The sequence below is a fragment of the Schistocerca gregaria genome, chromosome 1 (genome assembly GCF_023897955.1).
Source record: "Schistocerca gregaria isolate iqSchGreg1 chromosome 1, iqSchGreg1.2, whole genome shotgun sequence".
NCBI lineage: Eukaryota > Metazoa > Arthropoda > Insecta > Orthoptera > Acrididae > Schistocerca > Schistocerca gregaria.
This window is the reverse complement of record NC_064920.1, coordinates 1,089,901,144-1,089,920,194: the sequence shown is the minus strand read 5'-3', so window position 1 is coordinate 1,089,920,194 and position 19,051 is coordinate 1,089,901,144. Positions and strand designations below refer to the sequence as shown.

At 44.2% G+C, this 19,051-nt stretch overlaps 1 protein-coding gene across 1 annotated transcript in view; it reads right to left on the bottom strand.

Annotated features, from left to right (window-relative positions):
• Positions 1-19,051, bottom strand: part of LOC126290427 (opsin, ultraviolet-sensitive-like) — a 164,562-nt gene that overhangs the window by 54,155 nt on the left and 91,356 nt on the right. The window contains exon 3 of the mRNA XM_049984908.1: positions 14,474-14,754. Within this exon, the coding sequence (XP_049840865.1) occupies positions 14,474-14,754 (281 nt within the window). The remainder of the gene's footprint in view (positions 1-14,473; positions 14,755-19,051) is intronic.

Sequence of the window (19,051 nt, the reverse complement as noted above, 5' to 3'; positions counted from 1 at the left end):
GTGCAGAGAAGAATTCATTTAATTCGTTAGCTGACACATGAAAAGTAGTTTCCGATTTTGCCTTTCCGACCCCCAAGCTACGGAGATTCTTCCATAGAGTCGTGGGTGTCAGATCGCTGCATACAAGGGAGCGAGCGTGCCTGATTTTGGCATTGCGAATGCATTGTTTCATTCTGTTCCGTAGCTTTCTATATTCTTCGAAACGCTCGGGTTTCGGATCTGCCTTGAAACGCCTGTGGGCAGCATCCCTATTAGTCATCATTTGACGTAATTCAGCTGTCAGCCATGGAGCAGGAGATTTTCTTACACGGACTGTGCGCACAGGTGCATGTTTGTCATAGAGGGCAGTGCGTTTACCACCAAGTTCATTAATTTTGCCGTCGATTGTAGGTTCTCTGATTATTTGATGCCATGAGATTTCTGAGCAATCGGCTGTTAGAGCGTCAAGGTCAATACGTTTCATGTTCCTACAAGTTATGTAACGCGATTTGATCCTTGGGGGTTGCACAGAGTAGGCCAGGAATATTACATCATGTGCTGAGAGGCCAGGGGCCGATGACTGACCAACATCTCTTACTTTGTCAGTCTGTTTCGTTGCGATCACGTCTATAAGAGTATGACTGTGCGCCGTATGGTGTGTAGGTTGTAATGGAAGAATGTTCATGCTATTGCAACTAAACAATCTTCTTAGGTTTATTGCGGAGGGAGTGTCTCTTAGCAGGTCTATGTTCAAGTCACCCATTACGATGACATGTTCATATTGACACTGAAGTGAATGTAATTCCGACTGGAAGGAACTCATTGAGCTTATTTTTGGCGGCTTGTACACGACGCCAGTCAAGAATTTCCGACTTTGTATATTTATTTCAATGAACATGAATTCAGCCTCTTTCTCTTCAGCAGGATTTGACGTACATAAGACTTTCGCTTTGAGATCTGTTCCTATATACGCGCCGACCCCTCCACCTCGCTTTTTTGATCTCTCTGCCCTAAGAAGTGTGTACCCTGGGAGATGAATAGATGCAGAGGATATGTGTGGTTTCAACTACGTTTCGGATAAGAGGATACGTGGTAGTTTAGTTGGTTGAAGAGGAGGCTAAGTTCTTCGTAATGCGCAGGTAAAGACTGAATGTTGCAGTGAGCAAGGTGGAGGTTCCGTGCTGTTTTGGGGTGGCATTACGTGGCGCCGACGTACGCCGCTGGTGGTCATAGAAGGCGCCGTAACGGCTATACCATACGTGAATGCCATCCTCCGATCGACAGTGGAACCACATCGGCAGCATATTAGCGAGGCATTCGTCTTTATGGACGACGATTCGCACCCCCATCGTGCAATTGCTGCCCATGGACTGCAATTACGTGGTCTGTGCGTGGTAGATATTTAGCTGATTTTTCATCGACACTGCTTTTATCGGATAAACCGGTATCTACCATCGAGAGTGAAGGGGCAGACAACCTGAAACCTATCTGGGTAGGTGGACTGATTGTTTAAAAGGATAGTGAGAGACCGCAGTATGTCGTTAGGCTAAATAACACTTAAACATGTGATGTTTTACATCTACATCTACACCTATGCTGATTACTCTGCTATTCACAATAAAGTACCTCGCAGAGGGTTCAATGAACCACCTTCATGCTGTCTGTCTACCGTTCCACTCTCGAACGGCACGCGGGAAAAACGAGCACTTAAATTTTTCTGTGCAAGCCATGATTTCACTTATTTTATCATGATGATCATTTCTGCCCATGTAGATGGGCGCCAACAGAATGTTTTCGCAATCGGAGGAGAAAACTGGTGATTGAAATTTCATGAGAAGATCCCGTCGCAACGAAAAACGCCTTTGTTTTAATGATTGCCACTCCAATTCACGTATCTCCTCTATTTCGCGATAATACAAAACGAGCTGCCCTTCTTTGTACTTTTTCGATGTCATCCGTCAGTCCCACCTGATGCGGATCCCACACCGCACACAATTAGCCAACAGGGCAATGGAACTTGAGCCTATAATACTCGTATATTATATATGTGACTATTTACTTAGCATGGTCTATGTTGACATTAATTTTTGTCACTGTTTTAACGTTTCTTATCTCTTGTTCTATGTACGACTGTCTCGTTGCCTAAAATGTCACATGTTGGTACACGTTTGAGAATTATTTAACCAAGCAGCATACCACAGCTCGTTCATACTCTATTACACTTTTAAATGAAGCCCCCGGAGCAGTCAGTCCAAGTCTTCTATATGATCACTAATAACGTTAGCACAGTGTTTGTTCTCGGTTTCTGTTTCCTTCGTCCTACCCACACTTTACACTTTGAGGTCCTTTTGATGATTAGGCCCTTCCCTATTTTCAAGTTCCGCCAAGATGCTCTGATATAGAACCCTTGCACTCACTCAAACCATCTTTTGATACGGATGTCGACATTAAATACGTGAGTCGCCATTTTTTACAGACATGTTGCATTGTATTTCTTCCCCCCCCCCCCCCCCCCCCCGTTTTGTTTTATACACCTGGAGACAGCATAATCACTAGTACAATTGAATTGGATCTTTTAAAATTAATTAAGCATGCCTCCAAGTTGCAGATGTCCTACGTACCAAATCTTGTGGCACAGAAATGAAGTCAGGGCCAAATGATGGCGCTTGCTTTGCGAGATGGAATCTTAAATGAAGAGCCAAATTGCTGACTTCTACAAGCAACGTTACCTCCAAGACGTCCACAGTCGTGTAAAAATATCTCACTTTCGATGGTGAATATATAGAGAGAGACTCATACCGTCAGAGTGTCTCAGGGCCGCAGATTGATCTGTCGAAGTAATAATTGAAACTTCAAGAGTCTTCCTGCCATGTTATGCTTTCGCTCCTTCGTCCTTTACTTTCTGACATTCGTTAAGACGGGAGTGCTTGCTAACACAGGCTTCGGAAGGACTGGACTGTGTGAGGAGATTGAGAGGAAGGAATTGGTGCACGATGACAGATGGCATAAAGGGAAGCGGAAATTGAGCAGACCAGAAGAGGATGTCAGTGAACATGAGAACACGGAGAATTACCATGCGAAAAATCTGCCTTTGCCAGAACACAATGATAATAATCATGATGACAATGATGATGATGATGTAAGGTAAATAAAACTGAACGATATGAAGGGAAGCAAAGCCGCACTAGTACGGTGAGTAAAGCACTGATTTTCCTCCCAGCGTCTTGCTCAAGGTCAATGCAGCAGAGCTCCGGAGAAAATGCTGTGAGCTGCTAACAGGAAATTGAACGGTATACTTAAGTGAAACTTAAATGTTTAAATATCATTCCGAAACTTGGTCAGATTGTTTAAAAGACTATGAAAATGTTAAGTATTGGGTAAGTTCCTATGGGACCAAACTCCTAAGGTCATCGGTCCCTAGGCTTACACACTACTTCATCTAACTTAAACTAACTTATGCTAAGGACAACACACACACCCATGCCCGCTGGAGGACTCGAACCTCCGACGAGGGTAACCACGCGAACCGTGGCAAGGCGCCACAGACCTCGCGGCTACCCCTTGCGGCTGTTAAGTACTGTCAGTCTCAACATGGCTCACTAATTAGTTACAGTACTTCAAAAATTCGCTCCCTGCAAAACTTGGAAGAGGTACACAACAGAAACTCATACTTTTGGAATTAAATGCAGTTTTCCACGAAAACACATGGCAGAAGCATACCTTTTGAATTATTCCATTTTTTCCGAAATTATGCAAGCGCATAATATTAAAGTTACAGAGGTCATCTTCTGGTGCAGTTTATCACACAAAACTACGGTAGAAGTTGAAAGGGTCCTGTAGCCACCTTTCATTAGTCCGGTAGCCCATTTTCACTACCATTTCTCCTTTTTTCCCTTGTTTCTCTTCTCTCATAACTCTCATAGTGCTGTGATTGAACGAATGTGGTTGTGTGTCACGTGGCTAGACGGTGGCGTGGTCTGCTGCAGGAGCTCTGCGATAGTCATACAGATTCAGCAGCACTTGTACAGAATAGCCTACTCTCGTAGTGGTCAAGTAGGGAAAGAGGTTTGCGCTACTTGTGAGAAATCCACCTGCGTTAGGTTGGTGGCGGAAATGGCATCTTTGAGTTTTACGGGCCACGCGGAGCGTGGAAGAGACTGGAGAAGGAAAAGGGAGGCAACCTGCCGCCGGTACGGGAAGCGTCCACTGCTGTGCTCCAGTCGAAGAAGGGTGAGTTAGACTGACCGCGTTGCGCGGCGTCACTTGGCGAGAGGAGAGCTGTTGGCGTTTGGTCTCGCTTTTCAACTCTGAAAGATTGCTTTGCCTTGTCGCAGCAAGCAATGAAAAACTTTGGCAGTTTTTACCTTTAGTAAATTTCTATAGCAGACTTGGATCCGCCGGAAGAGCGCCACACAAAGGTGTCGATAAGAAGTGAGCACTCGCTTTTGTATGAATGTCTGTTTGCCTTCAGCTGTGCCTGTATAAGCTTTTATTTTTGTAAATATTAATAGCTTTACCTTCTTGTAAATTTTCCTTGCTTTGTGTATCTTTCGTCCGTGGGGAGCCAACCACATGGTTGAACATTACAGTTGTTTGTCTACCGTCATCACTAACTGTCCGATCTATGTTAACTGTTCATGATTGTGTGATGTGATATTGTTGCATCTTGGCCACGATACCTCGAAAGTGCGTCCCCACAAACCACGTGGGCGCGCGGGTGTACTACGGAACGTGTACCGTTTCACGAGTTATTGCGATCAGTTATCAGGCAACAGTAGTTGTATGAATGACTCACACCATTGATTTTAGGTGTAGATTATAACGGTGAATGTATCGATGCTTTTTAGAAATTAATGTTATCAGGAATTGTGTTCATGCCTTACATCCACATCTTAGGAATAAATGATTTTACCACAATATTCTCTTGTATTCCGAGGTTACATTTTTGCACCTAAGCCACTCACCTCATAGTTTTCCCGTTAGAACATCCAACGCGTTTCCTTACGCACAGGTCCAGTGATTAGTTTTCCCTTTTATTTTAAAACAAATGCTTTAGATTAAGTCTTATTTTCAGGTGTGTTGCTGGGAGCTGATCTTATGCATAATGTTCATGCATGTTTGATTCTCGTGAACAGTGCACTGGCAATACTATTAATTACATCGCATCCCCTATGAGCGACGTCACACCGTATGAATTTTTAAAAGTTTTTGGTCTGTGATCAAATCAATTTATTTTCCGATTCGGCCAAACCTTTGATTAGTTGTATAGTTAGAATCGGTGGCGACCCTAATCTTCTCACGTTAATTTCACAATCAATAAACATTACCATTCCCAATAATAACGTCATAAGCCGTAGAAACAGGTTAGTTACGAAGTTCTCGTGAAGGTAAATCATCTACTTTTTGAATTATTAAGAAAGAAACCAAGTCATGTACTTCGTAAAACGAGTTAGAGTGACTAGTCTTCGTTATTAAGCTACAAAACTAAAAAGGCTACACTGTATTTAATATATGTAATAATTATGCTGCACCAGGTTTGAAGGTAATAAGGTAATTGTTAAAGGGTACAGACACAAAAAGTGAAAGTTCAGAGGCCACCATCTACCATCTGTTCCGCCTGAAAAATTGTAGAGTTCAAATTTTAAGAGAACTCGCTCTAAGGATTTAATAGAATATAAATAATGTACAGATTTACTTGTAGATAAATTGGGATCGTTGTAAATCTTGAACTAACAACGATATAAATAATTTTGTAGTCATAAAGATTGCTGGCTAGGCACTGCTGCCAACGCTAGAAGCAGTTTTGGAGCAAATGTTCACTTCGTCGTCCGCACCGAGCATACATAAATAACGAGGAGGTTATTATATCGTTGTCAGTCTTATGGGAATGTGCTACGCTCCACTGCCAATATGTTCGCGACCTCTTATGCCTCGGATAGCGTAAATAGCGGTCGACATCATTGTGTTTCGTTAGAACGATATATTGCACATAACTGGTGAGACTCTGTAGAAGTGAACTTAACTTGGATTAAGAATTTATCTGGAAAGCCAATATTTGACACAGTTCCCCACAGTCGTTTAATGAACAAAGTAAGAGCATACGGACTATCAGATAAATTGTGTGATTGGATTGAGGAGTTCCTAGATAACAGAACGCAGCATGTCATTCTCAATGGAGAGAAGTCTTCCGAAGTAAGAGTGATTTCAGGTGTGCCTCAGGGGAGTGTCATAGGACCGTTGCTATTCACAATATACATAGATGACCTGGTGGATGACATCGGAAGTTCACTGAGGCTTTTTGCAGATGATGCTGTGGTGTATCTAGAGGTTGCAACAAATGAAAATTGTACTGAAATGCAGGAGGATCTGCAGCGAATTGACGCATGGTGCACGGAATGGCAATTGAATCTCAATGTAGACAAGTGTAATGTGATGCGAATACATAGAAAGATAGGTCCCTTATCATTTAGCTACAAAATAGCAGGTCAGCAACTGGAAGCAGTTAATTCCATAAATTATCTGGGAGTACGCATTAGGAGTGATTTAAAATGGAATGATCATATAAAGATGATCGTCGATAAAGCAGATGCCAGACTGAGATTCATTGGAAGAATCCTAAGGAAATGCAATCCGAAAACAAAGGAAGTAGGTTACAGTACGCTTGTTCGCCCACTGCTTGAATACTGCTCAGCAGTGTGGGACCCGCACCAGATAGGGTTGATAGAAGAGATACAGAAGATCCAACGGAGAGCAGCGCTCTTCGTTACAGGATCATTTAGTAATCGCGAAAGCGTTACGGAGATGATAGATAAACTCCAGTGGAAGACTCTGCAGGAGAGACGCTCAGAAGCTCGGTACGGGCTTTTGTTAAAGTTTCGAGAACATACCTTCACCGAGGAGTCAAGCAGTATATTGCTCCCTCCTACGTATATCTCGCGAAGCGACGATGAGGATAAAATCAGAGAGATTAGAGCCCACACAGAAGCATACCGACAATCCTTCCTTCCACGTACAATACGAGACTGGAATAGAAGGGAGAACCGATAGAGGTACTCAGGGTACCCTCCGCCACACACCGTCAGGTAGCTTGCGGAGTATGGATGTAGATGTAGATGTAGATGTAGATTCTGTTTTGCGTCCACTATATAACAGAAAACCTCGTGGCAATCGTAGGAGATTATACTCTACATTCAAGGCGAAATTTTCATGAATGGAAACAAAAAATAGAAATAGTCTCCGAACTGTTTCGAGTGCCGAGTGTGACAGATGAGCTTTAATGATTTTCATACTTATTCTTGTGCGTGTAAGTATTCGTCGTAAGATATTGTTTCATTAAACGACAATAGGCTTTTATTTATCGTCTCGATTTCTGACTCTTTTGCATTGTTCTTAGAGAAGTACAACATTTTATTTCAGTTTAGGCGAGCTGGTAAGTGAATGAGTGGAATGTAGGCTATGGACAGTACGTTGTTCGTCGCGTTTTGGCTACCTGCACAAGTAGCTTTCAGGCCCTCGTATCTCTCAAGACTACCAAAAATTTCAATTTACAAATTAGAGAGCAAGCAGCATGATGTTTTACCACCTGCCCCACAAAAATATTACAATTATGTATACAATAACTGTTCTTTCAGACATGTCTGAAACAACAGACAACAGAAACTTCCTGGCAGATTAAAACTGAGTATCGGACCGAGACTCGAACTCGGGACTTTTGCCTTTCACGGGCAAGTTCTCTACCATCTGAGCTACCCAAACACGACTCAGGAACCGTCCACACAGCTTCAGTTCTGCTAGTGCCTCGTCTCCTACCTTCCACTCCTCTCCAGATCACAGCTTTAATCTTCCAGGAAGTTTCATATCAGCGCACACTCCGCTACAGAGCGAAAAATCGCATTCTGGAAACATCCCCCAGTCTGTGGCTAAGCCATGTCTCCGCAATATCCTTTTTTCCAGGAGTGCTAGTTGTGCTAGGTTCGCAGAAGAGCTTCTGTGAAGTTTGGAACGTAGGAGACGAGCTACTGGCAGACTTGAAGATCTGAGGACATGTCCTTACTCGTGCTTGGCTAGCTCAGATGGTAGAGCACTAGCCCGCGAAAGGCAAAGGTCCCGAGTTCGAGTCTCGGTCCGGCACACAGTTTTAATCTGCCAGGAAGTTTCATATCAGCACACACTCAGCTGTAGAGTGAAAATCTCATTCTGCAAACAGACAACAGGTTGATCCTGTGGCCACCACGAATGAAGATACAAAGGAATTAAAGACGTTTTCTGCCATTGGACATTGATTAATGTAAATGGGGCAAACTGAAAATTTTTACCACGCTGGGATTCAAACCCGGATCTCCTGCTTACTAGGCAAATGTGCAGTGGCAACACATCAGTAACGTGTGGTGAAAGTTGAGAATTTGGGTCTGGCGAGAGGCAGGCTAGGGGAGTCATTGTGTTTGTGGTGACCCGTGTGTCCGGGCGGTGTAGGCCGTGATAGGTCTTATTTTGATTTAGCCATAAAGTATACGTTATTTAATAATCATCGGAACTATGCGAGGGGCAAAGATGCAATATAAACATGCCCACGCCAAGAAGAGTTATGTACGATAAGAAAGATGAACATGTATCTTTATCCTAATGTTTCCAAGCACGGATGTTAAATTTTTCACTCTCCATCTATCTATGTCTTCCTGTCCATGATTCTTGGTGGTAATACTGAGTTTATGTCAGGCAATATATTTTCGTGTAAAAGTTTTTGCAATATATCTTCTGCAAAGTGAGGCAGTTTCTTTCGTTTCTAAATTGCTTCTTCCTGAAAATGATATCTGAATAAAGCGTGGCCTGCAAACTTCGGAAAACGACATTATTCATGTTTATATTGTACTGTATTCTTCATCATGGACCCGGACAGTCAACCCTTTTCTTCAACAGAGAAGTGGTAAATATTACTCTGTTCAAAGCAGAGTTAATATATCAATCAATTTAGACTGTTACAGTAATAATCGTATCGACAGACTGTGGAGGTGCGAAGTTAGACAAATGAATTGCTGCTGGTGAAAGTTTCCGCCAGCCACAAACCTCGAAACAATCCACATGTTTGCACTTCCTTACGGCGCCAGTACTTAAGCACCAGTATAAGTGATCAGCGCACCTTCGTTGTAAGCAGGAGACTTGCATTTGAATCCCGCTCGAGCACAAATTCTTAACTTTCCCCATTGATATAAATCAATGCCCGCTGCCAGCTAAAGTCTTTAACACTTCCGGTGCTGGTCTTGCTGATAGCTGCCATTACCTGTGCACTGGATAAAATATGTGGTTTTTTGGAAGTTATAACACGTGTGTACAAATATGTAGTTGCAAAATAAAAAAAAATGGCTCTGAGCACTATGGGACTCAATATCTGTGGTCATAAGTCCCCTAGAACTTAGAACTACTTAAACTTAACTAACCTAAGGACATCACACACATCCACGCCCGAGGCAGGATTCGAACCTGCTTCCGTAGGGGTCGCGCGGTTCCGGACTGAGCACCTAGAACCGCTAGACCACCGCGGCCGGCAGTTGCAAAATCAAAACGTTTTTGTGTTTATTGGAGTTTACACTTTAAATATACATATTTTGACACTGATAGTGTTAAATCTGATTCCACAGGTGAAACCTCAATTTAATAGTAATTTTCATATTAAAATTATTGCAAAGGAGCACTGGTATTCAAATACATATCCCGATAAGCAAACAAGTCTTCTTTCTGCTTAAATTTCTTATTCAGCCCATTTAAACATAAAGAAACACACAAAACAAAATATAGCTTTCATAATGGAGCACAATTTGACAGAAATTGAAACATGGAAAGATATAAGACCAATATTACGGTCACTGGAATCGTACACTCGGAACTGTTTCCTGATTTACCTGCACGAAAATCCTTCATAACAATACAATCGGTGAAAATAATACGATGAACGTGTAATCTGAACCGTCATTAAATATTTTGTTCCCTTCACCTGCAGACTCATCAGGAACTTTGTAAATACACTCCTGGAAATGGAAAAAAGAACACATTGACACCGGTGTGTCAGACCCACCATATTTGCTCCGGACACTGCGAGAGGGCTGTACAAGCAATGATCACACGCACGGCACAGCGGACACTCCAGGAACCGCGGTGTTGGCCGTCGAATGGCGCTAGCTGCGCAGCATTTGTGCACCGCCGCCGTCAGTGTCAGCCAGTTTGCCGTGGCATACGGAGCTCCATCGCAGTCTTTAACACTGGTAGCATGCCGCGACAGCGTGGACGTGAACCGTATGTGCAGTTGACGGACTTTGAGCGAGGGCGTATAGTGGGCATGCGGGAGGCCAGGTGGACGTACCGCCGAATTGCTCAACACGTGGGGCGTGAGGTCTCCACAGTACATCGATGTTATCGCCAGTGGTCGGCGGAAGGTGCACGTGCCCGTCGACCTGGGACCGGACCGCAGCGACGCACGGATGCACGCCAAGACCGTAGGATCCTACGCAGTGCCGTAGGGGACCGCACCGCCACTTCCCAGCAAATTAGGGACACTGTTGCTCCTGGGGTATCGGCGAGGACCATTCGCAACCGTCTCCATGAAGCTGGGCTACGGTCCCGCACACCGTTAGGCCGTCTTCCGCTCACGCCCCAACATCGTGCAGCCCGCCTCCAATGGTGTCGCGACAGGCGTGAATGGAGGGACGAATGGAGACGTGTCGTCTTCAGCGATGAGAATCGCTTCTGCCTTGGTGCCAATGATGGTCGTATGCGTGTTTGGCGACGTGCAGGGGAGCGCCACAATCAGGACTGCATACGACCGAGGCACACAGGGCCAGCATCCGGCATCATGGTGTGGGGAGCGATCTCCTACACTGGCCGTACACCTCTGGTGATCGTCGAGGGGACACTGAATAGTGCACGGTACATCCAAACCGTCATCGAACCCATCGTTCTACCATTCCTAGACCGGCAAGGGAACTTGCTGTTCCAACAGGACAATGCAGGTCCGCATGTATCCCGTGCCACCCAACGTGCTCTAGAAGGTGTAAGTTAACTACCCTGGCCAGCAAGATCTCCGGATCTGTCCCCCATTGAGCATGTTTGGGACTGGATGAAGCATCGTCTCACGCGGTCTGCACGTCCAGCACGAACGCTGGTCCAACTGAGGCGCCAGGTGAAAATGGCATGGCAAGCTATTCCACAGGACTACATCCAGCATCTCTACGATCGTCTCCATGGGAGAATAGCAGCCTGCATTGCTGCGAAAGGTGGATATTCACTGTACTAGTGCCGACATTGTGCATGCTCTGTTGCCTGTGTCTATGTGCCTGTGGTTCTGTCAGTGTGATCATGTGATGTATCTGACCCCAGGAATGTGTCAATAAAGTTTCCCCTTCCTGGGACAATGAATTCACGGTGTTCTTATTTCAATTTCCAGGAGTGTAGTTTGCTCCAGGCATTTCTCCTCTTCACTGTGCATTCTGAACACAAAATCAACACAAAACCATACAAAACGCAGGAAACAAAGGGAACTTGGACATGAGCTAATCCCTATGAAAGAAGAGGCGACAACGAAGGTTTCAAAACCGACGAATTTTTCCTGTGATACCGCTACTATTGTGCTGTTGCTGCGGTCTTCAGTCCAGAGACTGGTTTGATGCAGCTCTCCATGCTACTTTATCCTGTGCAAGCTTCTCCATCTCGAAGTAACTACTGCAATCTACATCCTTCTGAATCCGCCTAGTTTATTCATCTGTTGGTCTCCCTCTACGATTTTTACTCTCCACGTTGCCCTTCACTACTACATGGATGATCCCTTGATGCCTCAGAACATGTCCTGCCAACCGATCCCTCCTTCTAGTCATGTTGAGCCACAAGTTCCTCTTCTCCCCAATTCTATTCTCTAGCTCCTCATTAGTAAGGTGATATATCCACCTAATCTTTAGCGTTCTTCTGTAGAGCCACATTTTGAAAGTTTCCATTCTCTCCTTGCCTTAACTAATTGTCGTCCATGTTTCACTTTCATACATGGCTACACTCCATTCAAATAATTTCCGAAGAGACTTGCTGATACTTAAATCTACAGGGTGTTACAAAAAGGTACGAACAAACTTTCAGGTAACGGAAAGAAAGTATGTTATGTGGACATGTGTCCGGAAACGCTTACTTTCCATGTTAGAGCTCATTTTATTACTTCTCTTCAAATCACATTAATCATGGAATGGAAACACACATCAACAGAACGTACCAGCGTGACTTCAAACACTTTGCTACAGGAAATCTTTAAAATGTCCTCCGTTAGCGAGGATACATGCATCCACCCTCCGTCGCATGGAATCCCTGATGCGCTGATGCAGCCCTGGAGAATGGCGTATTGTATCACAGCCGTCCACAATACGAGCACGAAGAGTCTCTACATTTGGTACCAGGGTTGCGTAGACAAGAGATTTCAAATGCCCCCATAAATGAAAGTCAAGAGGTTTGAGGTCAGGAGAGCGTGGAGGCCATGGAATTTGTCCGCCTCTACCAATCCATCGGCCACCGAATCTGTGGTTGAGAGGCGTACGAACACTTCGACTGAAATGCGCAGGAGCTCCATCGTGCATGAACCACATGTTGTGTTGTACTTGTAAAGGCGCATGTTCTAGCAGCACAGGTAGAGTATCCCGTATGAAATCCCAATCAAGACAACACCAACAATGGCTGCCGAAACGCTCACAGAAAATCTGTGTTGATGACGTGATTGCACAATTGCGTGCGGATTCTCATCAGCCCACACATGTTGATTGTGAAAATGTACAATTTGATCACGCTGGAATGAAGCCTCATCCGTAAAGAGAACATTTGCACTGAAATGAGGATTGACACATTGTTGGATGAACCATTCGCAGAAGTGTACCCGTGGAGGCCAATCAGCTGCTGGCAGTGCCTGCACACGCTGTACATGGTACGGAAACAACTGGTTCTCCCGTAGCACTCTCCATACAGTGCCGTGGTCAACGTTACCTTGTACAGCAGCCACTTCTCTGACGCTGACATTAGGGTTATCGCGAACTGCACGAAGAATTGCCTCGTTCATTGCAGGTGTCCTCGTCGTTCTAGGTCTTCCCCAGTCGCGAGTCATAGGCTGGAATGTTCCGTGCTCCCTAAGTCACCGATCAATTGCTTCGAACGTCCTCCTGTCGGGACATATTCGTTCTGGAAATCTGTCTCAATACAAACGTACCGCGCAACGGTTACTGCCCCGTGCTAATCCATACATCAAATGGGCATCTGCCAACTCCGCATTTGTAAACATTGCACTGACTGCAAAACCACCTTAGTGATGAACGCTAACCGGTTGATGCTACGTACTGATGTGCTTGATGCTAGTACTGTAGAGCAATGAGTCGCATGTCAACACAAGTACCGAAGTCAACATTAACTTCCTTCAATTGGGCCAAATGGCGGTGAATCGAGTAAGTACAGTACATACTGACGAAACTAAAATGAGCTCTAACATGGAAATTAAGCGTTTCCGGACACATGTCCACATAATTTCTTTTCTTTGTTTGTGCGTGAGGAATGTTTCCTGGAAGTTTGGCCGTACCTTTTGGTAACACCCTGTATACTCGACGTTAACAAATTTCTAGTCATGAACTCTGCAGCTGGTCCCGGCGGAGGTTCGAGTCCTCCGTCGGGCATGGGTGTGTGTGTTTGTCGTTAGGATAATTTAGGTTAAGTAGAGTTTAAGCTTAGAGACTGATGATCTTAGCACTTAAGGCCCATAAGATTTCACACACATTTGAACGTTTGAACACAACAAATTTCTATCCTTCAGAAACACTTTCCTTGCCATTGCCCGTCTACAGTTTATATCCCCTCTACTTCGGACATCATCAATTATTTTGCTCCCCAAATGGACTCATCTACTACTTTAAGTGACTCATCTCCTGATCTAATTCACCTGATTTCATTCGAGTAGATTTAATTATCCTCGTTTCGCTTTTGTTGATGTTCAAATGGTTCAAATGACTCTGAGCACTATGGGACTTAACGTCTGAGGTCATCAGTCCCCTAGAACTTATAACTACTTAAACCTAACTAACCTAAGGACATCACAGACATCCATGCCTGAGGCAGGATTCGAACCTGCGACGGTAGCGGTCGCGCGGTTCCAGACTGTAGCGCCTAGAACCGCTCGGCCAACCAGGCCGGCGGTTAACGTTACAAAGCCAGATCAGTCAATCATCCAGTCTGTTGTCCGTGCAACTACTGTTAAGGCCGCTCCCCTCTTCAGGAACCACACGTTTGTCTCTCCGGTGAACATGTTAGCTTTAGTTAAGAAATTATGTGACTTTCTGCCTAGTATCACTTTCTGACAACCTAGTTTCGATGTCTCGAATCACTTTCGTCGAGTCACCCCATATCAGGAGAGACAGAGAGGGATTGAGAGAGACATATACAACAACAACAGGCAGAGGAGCAGATGGCCCGGTTAGAACGGAGTGTTGCGCACCTGCAGGTAGTCGAAGCTGCAGGAGGTGAGGAAGCCCTCGGGCACGTACCGGCCGGCCCACGCGGCGCCGGTGAGGGGCGGCGCCGCCCACACGGCGCCGTACAGCCAGGCGGCGCAGACGCCGACCCTCGCGCGCGCCCTCGGCGAGCGCCAGAGGCCGCTGCGGCCGCGGCCGCGCAGCGGGTGCACGATCACGCAGTAGCGGTCCACCGCGATCGCCGTCAGCGTGGCGATCGACACCGTGCCCGTCAGGCCTCCCACGAAGCCGTACACCTGGCACCCTGCCGGCACCACCACAGGTGAAAACAACATGCTGTGGGTCTCAAGTTCCTACTGTGAAGGGTTACCTGCTGTAAGCAAAGCATGTGTCGCCCTACTGTATAGACACACACACACACACACAGCATATTGAAATCTCCTTGAAAAACCGTGGGTATATATATATATATATATATATATATATATATATATATATATATATATCCAGGTATTTGTGAGGATTTTCCACTCACTTACACACACACACACACACACACACACACACACATATATATATATATATATATATATATATATATATATATATATATACTGACTTTTTGATCATCCCGTATATACTGGGTGATCCGGTATATATATACTGGGTGATCAAATAGTCAGTATAAATTTGAAAACTGAAAACTGAATAAATCACGGAATAATGTAGATAGAGAGGTACAAATTGACACACATACACACATGCTTGGAATGACATGGGGTTTATTAAAACAAAAACAAAAATACAAAAGTTCAAAAATGTCCGACAGATGATGCTTCATCTGATCAGGATAGCAATAATTAGCATAACTAAGTAAGACAAAGCAAAGATGATGTTCTTTACAGGAAATGCTCAATATGTCCACCATCATTCCTCAACAATGGCTGTGGTCGAGGAATAATGTTGTGAACAGCACTGTAAAGCATCTCCAGAGGTATGGTGAGGAATCGGCGTCGGATGTTGTCTTACGGCATCCCTAGAGACGTCGGTCGATCACGATACACTTGCCACTTCAGGTAACCCCAAAGATAATAACCTAATGGACTGAGGTCTGGTGACCTGGGAGGCCAAGCATGACGAAAGTGGCGGCTGAGCATACGATCGTCACCAAACGACACGTGCAAGAGATCTTTCACGCATCTAGCAATATGGGGTGGTTCTAATAAAACCCCATGTCACTCCAAGCATGTGGATTTTTACCTCTCTATCTGTAAGGTGTCAGGCAAATCCAACACCTTACATGAAAACCCTGACATGATAAGCAAATCCAGTAGTATGTCACATAGCTCGGAATAAATCGTGACATTAAATTAACCAAAGTAATACGAGTAACGAATGAGCAAATGGAATACCACGGACTAACACAAGAATGCCTAAATGCATGTCGTACCTTCCCACCGTGAGGCAGACGCAGTTCCGAGGGGAGAAACGAGGACAGAAGCCGAGAGCAGAACCGCGTTAAGCTAGATAAGGGAGAGGCTGGGCACCCACGCCGCGAGCCTACCTGTACGACTATACAACCCGCACGTTTTAGCGTGAGGCTTTTTCGCGTCTCAGGTACGTCAAGGATCACCCCCAGCCCATGTTAAAAGCTAGAGCCCTCCAGAAAAGCAGTATAGATCTTACGATAACACAAAAAGGGCCACTACCACCCGCAAGTTTTAGCGTGAGACTTTTTCGCGTGTCTGTTACATTAGGATCACTCCCCAGCCCATGTTAAAAGATAGAGCCCTCCAGAAGAGCAGTATAGATCTTACGATAACGCTAAAAGGACCACACTAGCTGCAGGTTTTAGCGTGAGACTTTTTAGCGTCTCTGTTACGTTGCAAACTTTAAAAACATTGCCCCACCACGAAAAGTATAACGTTTCTCATTGGATAGACAGAATTTTTGTAGGCGGAGCTTAAGGTTAACATTGAGACCCTGATTGGTCAGATGAAAACATAGCCAGATAGTTTTTTTAAACTAACTTCGGTAAATTGTAGTAAGGAGAAGTTAGAGAGGGTTGGTTCCGAGACGGCGAGCTGGATGGCTGCTGCGCCGGCCGCTGCCGCCCTGACGCTGCCTAAACACCGACAAGGTAATGAACGCACGCGATGCCGCATTTTTGAGCGCATAAGGCTTCACTCAGAACTGCAGAAGTCTCATCTGTTACACCCCCTTTTTGCGTAATACTAGTGTCGATCGTTAATTAAAACTCATGGTGTTCACATTTGCCACTTGAAGTAAAGATCTGAAACGCGATGATTTTTCTATTTTATAGTTATTGAGAAGCCACATCAGCCACTGTAATTTACGACAGGTTAGATAAGTAATTAAAGATATTTGAGGGTCACTGTAGACCATTTTGATAGTTTTCCCTTTTGTGAAACTTAATTTAAACCTAGATTATAGATGTGATATGGCATAGGTCATCCTTCGATCGATTGTAGAACTTGGAAACCCATTTAGGGAATATTCGTTCACATTTTTGTTGAACGCAGTTGGTTTTTTACCATCCTGTATTAAAACATTTCCTTTTATCAATAGTGCAATTTATAAACGATGTTTTGTGAGTAGAATAAAATTTCCAATGGTAAACTTAACTGTTTTTTCGACGTTATTTTACCAGCTAACTAAAAATAGGAAAGCCTTGAACCCTTTCCACTAAATTTAGTTAGTATTAAGATTCTTTTACAGGGAATGCAGTGGAGCTGACGCTGAGATCATTTAGTATTTGGTTATATCATCGCTAGTCCCACTGAACTCTTCTGAATTCTACATGTCATGTGTGGTCTGGCGTCTCCTTACCAGCAACAGGTCCCAGGTTCAAACTAGTTAATTCCCTAAAAAACATGCTCAGAGCGTCGTTGCGCGAAAGTGGTAGGGAGACACGATATAGTACAAACAGACACCACCATGAATGTTTAGAAAATGGAGACCCTGCCAGGATGGTAAAATACCATAATTGTAGGTCGACCACATGCTTAACTCGGTCAGAAAAATACCTGCTGAAAAATTTTCGTAGTAAAAAATTTTTTTTCCTAAACTTATACATAGTCGGAAACAGTAGCTGCAGCGATAGATAGTAAAAGTATTCAAGAAAGACATTCTACCAGAAACAATAGCATAATTAAGTTTTGAATTTTGAAAATTGTTAGAATTAAGTTTTCTCTCCAGTGCAAGCGCGCAGGTGGCGGATTCATCGTTGACAAGTTGGTTCTGACCCAACAAGTAAGTGAATGGATTGTCAGTCTTGGTAGTGTCAAGTCGTGTGAACAAAAAGTTTATGAAACGCGTAAGATCGTATGAGCGTATGGTGACGCGACGTAGGGCGCGTGAATTGCTTTTAAAACAGAGAATAAGGGATTCGGAAAGATTAGCAATGGCATATCGAGACTTTGACCGAATTGAGGTAGAGACCCAGTATGAAAATGGACAGAGAATAGAGGACAATGCAACAGACGATGCAGTATGGCGAGAAATAGGACATATAACGCACCATAACGAGGATAACGTACGTCAAGGCATAGAAAACGTAGGTCAGCATCCGACAGAGGAGCAGGAAAGTAGTGAGACAGTCGATGAGGATTTTAACTTGCCTCTTGAATACGTAGAACCCATAGTACAAGTAATCCGAGCTCCCTCAGCACAGAGTACAAGGAATGCGAGCAGAAACGTGTCAGAGCACAGTTCAATGCAATCGGTTGCAAACCAACAATTGGGAGAAAACACAGAGCGTAGGACGTCGGAACAAAACGCAATAGGACCCACCATTCTGGGAGAATTATTACAACAAATTACGGAAACCATGACAAGGCAAAATAAAGACATAGTGAACCAAATTCAAATTCAGAATGCAGAAACCACGAGACAAATACGTGAGATTAAATAAAAAAACAAAAAAATTCAGTTACACCTAAGTCATATTGAAGACGAGGCAAAAGAATCTCGAGAAGTGATAGGAAACTTAATAACAGGTCACAATCAATTGAGAACAGACATTGACAAGGTACAAGCGGACGTACAAACATTGCGTAATGACACTGAGGACGAGATCAAAACATTACGTAACAACACCCAGGCACAAGTCAAGAAAGTAAAGAAACAGATAAACGAAATTACTAGACAAGCAGCAGGTACAGAGCGTGAAACTGTTGAAAAAAGTGTGTTACACAAACGTATCACAAAAGCAGCGCTGAAAAGATATGATAGCCGCATAGTCAAAATAGAAGCGCAAACGAAGCGACAATTTCAGAAACTGCGAACAGAGTTGTTGCAAACCATTGAAGAGCGTAGTGAACAGGATCGAACAAGCACAGAGTCTGCAAACACATCCGTATCTGTAACAGCACCGGAAAAACAAGCAATTAACGAAGATATTACGCATTTGCGATTCCAGTCACAGACGGAAAGTAGCATACGTGAAATCAGAGAGCCTGCACCGCGGGTACGCGAAAGTTACAGTGGACAATATCCAATGGATCTACCACAACGGGAAAGAACGACGGGAGAAATGATCAGAAACAAAAGTGGCCAAGAATCGCGAATTTCATATGGAA